This window comes from Arachis ipaensis, chromosome B02, assembly GCF_000816755.2.
Source record: "Arachis ipaensis cultivar K30076 chromosome B02, Araip1.1, whole genome shotgun sequence".
Taxonomy (NCBI): domain Eukaryota; kingdom Viridiplantae; phylum Streptophyta; class Magnoliopsida; order Fabales; family Fabaceae; genus Arachis; species Arachis ipaensis.
In genome coordinates this window covers 87,322,347-87,330,380 of record NC_029786.2, presented here as the reverse complement: position 1 = coordinate 87,330,380, position 8,034 = coordinate 87,322,347, and the positions used below count along the sequence as shown (strand labels likewise).

Below are 8,034 nucleotides of genomic sequence, written 5' to 3'. Positions count from 1 at the left end.
GCTCTTCACCGAGTGCTTGGCATCCCACCAAATCCGGAAGGGTTGGATGCATTCCAAGAAGTGGAAATTTTTCACAAAGGTTATACTTTCGATTGGGACCCCGTCCTTAAGGCCATTGCTAAGCCCGGAAGCACTTGGATTTATGGACAAAGCAAGGTTAACCCAAAGGGGCTTTCAGCTAATTGTTTGACTGATGAGGCTCGTCTATGGCAACAGATCATGTCCCACTATGTCTGGCCGAGCACTCATGAGTCCTCTATCACCGGGGATATGGCCGTGCTTGTATGGTGCATTTTAACTGAGAAGCCGCTTAACATCCCTAGACTCCTCTGCCGGGCCATGGGCCGCGTTCATACAGTTGGTAACATTACCTTCCCAACCTTGGTCACTGTACTAGCATCTACGGCTGGCGTTCCATACGAAGCAGATGACGTAAAGAGTAAAATCCCCTTAGCGGATGAACTGGTTCCCCATGGAAAGTGGATCATGCCACAAGTGCCATCCAAGAGCCTTAATGACGGCCCGTCTTTGGAGGCCCCACCTTCATCAACACCCCATGAACCACCACCATCTAATAACCAGTTGCTCCTTGAAATCCTAGAGAAGATAGACCAGCAAAGATGGCGGATTGAGCAAATTGAGCGCCGCAACAAGCGTCGCTACAACTACTTGAAGGAGCTCATTAGTTCTACTCACCCACCTCCAGAGGACCCCGACACCTCGGACTCTACTTCCATTAATGGCGATGCGAGCGATCAAGCTATGGACACGGAGGCGCCACTGTCCCCACATCATTTGGCCATTGGAAGTGGCGATCCCGGGCACACCTTGCGGATCACTGACGGCACGGAGGACCGTGCCAAGTATTAAGTGTGGGGAGGTCGGTAACTGACTTCCGAAGGTAACGACTCTCTCTCAACACTAATATTTTAATTTTCCTTTGTTAGATAGGATAACTTGCATGATAGTTAGTTGCTTGCATTTAGGTACTACTTAGTTGAAGTGATAATTTCTTTTTTAAGACACTGCTTTGCAGTATTTCACTAATTTATTTGAATTCATATTTTGTTGAACTTGCCTGAAGAAATTTAATTTGGAACATGGTTTTAGAGCTTGAACACACAAAATCAGTGAGATTGGACCTAATTGATTGGTTGTATCTATCAACTAATGTTTTTTTTGTTCTCTCTAAAATTGTGATCTTTGTCTTGCTTGATTCTATATTTCCATTGTTTGATGTATGCATATACTTATATGATTGAGGCCTTGTTTCACTTAGCTCACATACCCATATGGCCTTACCCTCTCATTTTCCTTGCAAACCAATGTTGAGCCATTTTACCTCGTTTATTTTTATTTTAGCACATCATTAGCTCTAAGCGGAAAACAATAAATGTCCTTAATTTGAATCCTTGATTAGCTTAGACTAGTGAGGTGTACATGAATTAAGTGCGGAGAAATTGAATTGGGGAATATATGTTTAGGAAATTGGGTATTTTTATATTCTTATATGAAAATGTGAAAACAGTTGGGCACTTGTTCATGCATCTAACACTCTAATCATATGCACTACCTCCTTTATGCATATCAAAAAAAAAAAAAGAAAAGAAAAAAAATAAAAAAAGAGAAAAAAAAAGAGGAGGAGGCAATAAAAAGGGGACAAAATGCCCTGAGTGAAATAATTAAATTAATACATATGATTTGTATTCAAAAGACATCAAGGTGCATGGATTTGTGGAAACATAGTTAATGGGTGGCTAGGCTTTGCATTGTGATAATATGGAATGTCTTAAGTTAGGTGGAAAGTTTAGGTTAATCAAGAATTCAGATTTTAGTCCACTTAACCAAATACATTCCTACCTTGAACCTAACCCCATTACAACCCTTGAAAATAACTCTTGATAGGTGTATTTGTGCATTAAATTATGTCGATTGGTAGAAGAAAAGCAAGATTAGTAGAGAGCCGAGAGAATCAATCCTCAAACACTTGAGTGATTAGAGTGTATACACTTCTAGCGAATGTTCGAGGCTCGATTCTTTGTTCCTGGCTTTCATGAGCTTTCTTCTTGCAAGTTTACTTGTACTTTATTTTGAGATTTAAATGAGTGGAATCTAGTTATATTTGTTCATGGAGAATTTGTTTGCTTTAAACTAAGTAGGTAGAAGTATTTTAGCATGTAGTTGCATCCATATAGATAAGTTGCAATGCATAAGTCTCACTTTTTTCCCCTTCACTCTTGTGGTTCCCTTGAGCTTAGCATGAGGACATGCTAATGTTTAAGTGTGGGGAGATTTGATAAACCACTATTTTATGATATATTTTGGACTGAATTGAGTGGGTTTTGTCAACTATTCTCACACTTATTCATGTAAATTGCATGCTTTTCATTTCCTTCCTAATCTTATGCTATGATTGAAAACATCCTTCCTAGGCCTTAAAAGTGTTGAATCTTAATTCTCCTTTGTTACCATTTGATGTCGTGATGTGTTTGTGAAGTGTTTTCAGGTTTACAGGGCATGAATGGCTTAAAGGATGAAGATGAGGCATGTCAAAGTGGAAGGAACACAAGAAACTAAAGAGCTGAGAAGCGAGAAGCGACGCGCACGCATGGCTGACGCGTGCGCGTGATTTGGAGCATTTTACAGCGACGCGTACGGGTGACTAACACGTACGCGTGACCAGCGCAGAAGTTCAGCGACGCGTACGTGTGACAGAGCGTCACGTGCTGCACTTAACAGAACTCGCTGGGGATGATTTATATGCTGATTTGGACCCAGTTTCAAGCCCGAAAACACAGACTAGAGGCAAGAGTGGAGCTGAGACTGGACACACTTCAATTTTCACTTTAGTTTAGTTTTAGTTTTGAATTCTAGAGAGAGAAACACTACTTCTCCTAGGGTTTATGATGTTCTTAGTTTTTTTTAATTGGATCTAGAGAGAGCTGCTACTACCTTCAATTGGAGTCATCATTCTTACAGTTTTCTTCTCCATTACTTCTATTACTTTTGTTTTTCCATTTGATTGCTTTGAATTCATGTTTGGATCTTGTTATTTTTGAATCTATTAATGCATTGAATTATTTTTACACTTAATTTATTACTTGTTTGAGTATGCTTAATTATTGTGCGTGCCATTTTTTATTTAACTGATTTTTCACAATTATCATGTCTTTTATTTACTCTTATTATATTTTTATGAAAATGGCATTCATGTTAATGGAGTAGACATTCCAACTTGGCTTAGGTGTTGATTAATTGGGGTCCCTTGAGTTGTGATACTCAAGTATTAATCTTAATTGGACATTGCTGGCTAGCTCACTTCTCACCAACTCTAGTCATTCCCCATGGAGTTATTAGGACTTGTGAGTTAGAGTTAGTGAAGCCACTTGACTTTCCTTCAGTTGTTATAGGATAACTAAGTGGGAGCAATGAACTTTTATGATTGTACTTGGGAAAGACAACAAGGATAGAAACTTCAATTTTCTCCCCTAACCAAGGCCTTTTATTTCAAATACATAGCACCTCTTGTTATTCATTCGTCGCTTTAATTTCTGGTTATTCATTTTTCCGTTCTCAACCTCAAAAATATCCAGAAAATTCCTGACCAATAATTTATATCATTGTGCCAACTCTTTGGGAAAACGACCCGAGATTCTACTCCCTGTTATTTATTTTTAATTGTGACATATTCTAAATTGATAGTGGAATTTTCGTCGGTTAAGACTATACTCGCAACGCCACTTTTATCAGAGATTCTTAACCGGCATTTTTCCACCCATCATGTACCTTCCACAAATTGCAATTAAATAGAACTAAATTTTCTCTTTGAAGATCCATCATCATCTCCAACATTCAAAGTAGAAGTTGAACTATCATCATTTGGAGCTCTTCTTTTAACCCTAGTCTTGAGTTAATATTCACATACTAATTCTTCCATCATTTTCTTGACCTTGCTCAATTGAAACTCACTTTGAGATCCATATATTTTAGGAAAAAAAACTTCAACAGCTTCATCTTATATCTAAGGTCTAAGATAGCTCCCACAGCCATAACTTCATTAATTTGATCCCAATACTTTTCAAACTTACTAATCATATTTGTTGTCATTCTATGAATCATGTCATTAGAACTAACCAGCCATTCATTTAATGTCAATCTCATTTCACACACCTTAGGAAAGTATAAATTTGTGGTTGGATATAAAGTGCCAGAAAATAATTCAGTCACACTATAAAAGAATTCTAATTTATCAACAAGTTCATTTGCCATTTTCCACTCATCATCAAATGGTACATATTTATACAGAGATTTACGGTGTCTTAAACGCTCAAAAACTTCTCTATATGGTAATGCAGAAGCAAGCATCAAATAAGTTGAATTCCATCTAGTTCTACAATCAAGTGCAAGCTTTTTCCTATAATTAATATTCAATTGCCTACAAGTTTCTTCAAATTTTTCTTCCCTCTTCTGTGTTGCAACCCAAAACAAAACACTCTCTCTGATTTTTTCAATGGAAACATATATTACATTCATGCCATCTTCCACAATCAAATTAACAATGTGAGCACAACAACGCATGTGAAAAAATTTTTCTCTCTTAATAAAGTTTGATGGTGAAATCTTATCAAGTACAAGATGAATCATGGCATCATTTGTATTACAATTATCAACCATTAAAGTTAAAAATTTTCTATCTATGTTCCAATCATACAAGAAATTCACCAAAACATCACTAAGAACCTCAGCATTATGGGGTGCAGGCACGTATGCAAACCTAAAGTAATGTAAATATAATAAACACTCATGACATTATTAATTCAAATATATAAAAGATACAAAAAGCACAAATGAATTAGAATAATATCACACAAGCCGACTTTGCAAGTTCCAATCATCATCAATAAAGTGAGCCGTAATCACCATATAGCCTTTGTTTTGACAATTGGCACTCCATATGTCAGTAGTAATAGCAATGCGGCTTGAATTTTTTTTCCAAAAATTTTAGAAGCTTTGCCTTTTCAGCTTCATATATCTTCTCAACATCACTTCTCAATGTATTTCTTGTATAAAATTTGAAGAAAGATTGAGTCTCATCCATAAACTCATGAAAACCCACTTGCTCAACAAATCACATAGAGTGTTCGTCCCTAATAACCCATTTTGTAAGTGCTCGTCGTGCTGCCTCTCGACTAAATGTGAAGCTTCCAACCAAAAGTGAATCTGTTGGCCTTCCCGTTCCTGTCGAACCTGATGATTGCTGCACTATTTTTAATATTGATTGCTTTGGTCCCCTAACAGTGCGAATCAGGAAAATTTTAATGTGATCATGCAAGTGCTTAGTTCCTTGCTTCGTGTCACCTCCAATCTTTCTTTTGCAATATTTACATATTGCCTTCCACTTTCCATTTATTTGCTCCATCCTAAAATGTTTCCAAGCCTCAGAAGTTAATCCTTTTTTGTTAGGAGTGTTTTGCACGCTTTGGCTAACTTCTTGTCCTCCCTCTTGTGTTTTTTCTTGTCCTTCCTCTTGTGTTTCTTGAACATGTGCTTCAATAATTACTTGACCCTCATCATCTTGAGTTGGTTCTGTCTCATTATTATTTTTAATAGGAGTCGAGATAAAACTATCCATCCTATACAGTAAGATTTAATATAGAAACACTAAATTAAAAATCAATACATAAATAATAAATCACAGAATCAACTCAGAACAAGCAAATTGAACCCAATAACTCAGAATCATGCAATCAGATATTAACAAAATGAATCACAAAATCAACTCAAAACAAGCCAAAATAAATTAAACCCATCAGCTCAGAATCAACTCAGAATTATTAATAAATTAAATTACAAAATCAACTCAACAAGTAAAAATAAATTAACAAAATCAGTACATGCAGAAATAAATTAACAAAATCAGTACAAGCAAAAATAAATTAACAAAATCAGTACAAGAAAAAATAAATTAACAAAATCATAAATAAATTAACAAAATCAGTACAAGCAAAAATAAATTAACAACATCAGAAGAAGCAAACTCAAATTAACAAGATCAGTAAACAAACTCAGTAACTCAGAACTACATAATCAGAGTTTTCAACTCAAATTGAATCACAGAATCAACTCAAAACAAGCAAAATAAGTACATGCAGAAAATCAGAAATTAACTAAACCCTAACCAAATCTAGCAACTCAGAATCACAGAAATTATAATTAACAAAATCAAACCCTAACTATTTCATAATTATAAACCCTATATGTCTAATTGCTTCAGATACATAGAAGGAGAGAAAATCTAACGTGAAGTTAAGTTGATGGGAAGGAGGAAGAGGACTGGAAGGGGGACAACCGGTGGCTGTTGCAGCGTCAATAGCGATGCTCTCCAGTAGACGACGAGCAGGGAAGAGATGGTGGAGCAGTAGGATGCAACGCGGTGAGCAGCGAAGAGATGGAAGCAAACACGTAGACGGAGGAGTGGAGAGGGGAAGGATGCCGCACCTGAAGAAAGAGAACAAGCGGTGGCGAGTGGCGCAGGAGTGGCCGGTGGCAAGAGTGGCGACCGACGAGGGTGAATGGTGATGTGGGAGTTCTACCGTTTGAACAAAGTTGGGGGTTGGAAATAGAGAGTAGAGTAGTAAATGGCTTAGCAAAGTGAAAGGGAAGAATGAGATACTAAATAATAGGGTTAGGATTTTTTAATGGGTGAAATTTCTAAAACACCCCCTATATTAGTAATAAAGTAAAGGTATTTAAGTAAGTTCAAAAATTCGGGGAATTATCGGGGATGGGGCAGGGATCCCCGCTCGGGTCCCCGCGCTTGTCTCGGAGAAATTTTGCTCTCCATCCCATCGCATGGAAAAAATTTTCCATCATTGGGTCCCATTCAGGGCGGTTCCCGTGGAGATCCCCGCCTCCTGAAAATTTTTGACACCCCTAGAACCAACGAGTACCCGATCTACCTTCATCAAGAACAAGCAACTCTCTAAACCTTCAGGTATCGTCCTGTACAAATGTTTGTTACAACGTTGCAATAACAACATTATAATGTTTATTTAATGGATTTAATAAATTATACAAGTGATAATATTTTACTGATCTTTGTATCATTTCATAAATTGTATCTAATGCAAGCTTCAATTTTAAATTATTTTGTAGAAGTCAAAAATGATACCCAAAATTAATCCATTAGAATTGCTCTAAAATCTCCATTATCACAAATTAAGGGGCATAAAATTAAAAGCACTGAATACATGGACAAAGTTTTTTTCGTCAAATAGATAAATAGATAAATAGTCAGAACAGAAGAGAAATGTTAGAAAGCTAGCGTAATTTATTATTTTTTATTAATAATTAACTATTAATATTTAAAAGTATAGGCTAAAAGTATGTTATTGAATTATTAAATTAAAATAATTAAATTGATGACTAAATTAACAAAAAATAATAAACTCTGCTAGTTCTTGAGCTTTTCTCATGCCAAAATGCTGCCAATAATTGAATATATTCGAAATAACACACTAAGACAGAGGAACAATATATCAAGGTGGAGTAGTGGCAAAAATTATTACTTTTTTTTTTGGGTCACATTAATATTGTTTGGTCCTGTTTTTAAAATATATTTTTAATTTTTTGAAATGTTGTTTTAAGAGCTTTTTAAGAAGTAAAAAAATATTTTTTTTCTTCTAAAAGTTGTTTTATCACTCTAATTTATCAAAAAACTATTTCTGTTCACTGCAAAATAAAGAGATTATTATATTATCGTCCATTTTATTTTTGGTTCTTTAAAAAATGTTTTTCGTTTTTGCTGAAAATACTGGCCCTTCACTTGTAACACCTGCTGCATATGTCTATGCGAGGTTTTTTATCACTATTACTCTATTTTTATTATTAAATTTATATTTTACTTTGTGTGTCATATGATATCACATTTTTAGTTCCATTTTTTTCATATCACTTGATTTTGTCTTTATATAACTTGTTATATCTTTTGTGTTTCTTCATGTACGACATTCATGTTTGTTTGGCTTTTGTTTT

The 8,034-nt window shown here is 35.6% G+C and overlaps 1 protein-coding gene across 1 annotated transcript; it reads right to left on the bottom strand.

The window, feature by feature from the left end:
• On the bottom strand, window positions 5,129-5,632 carry LOC107627550. The gene has a single exon (XM_016330386.1). The coding sequence runs from the start codon at window positions 5,630-5,632 to the stop codon at window positions 5,129-5,131; it is 504 nt and encodes a 167-aa protein (XP_016185872.1).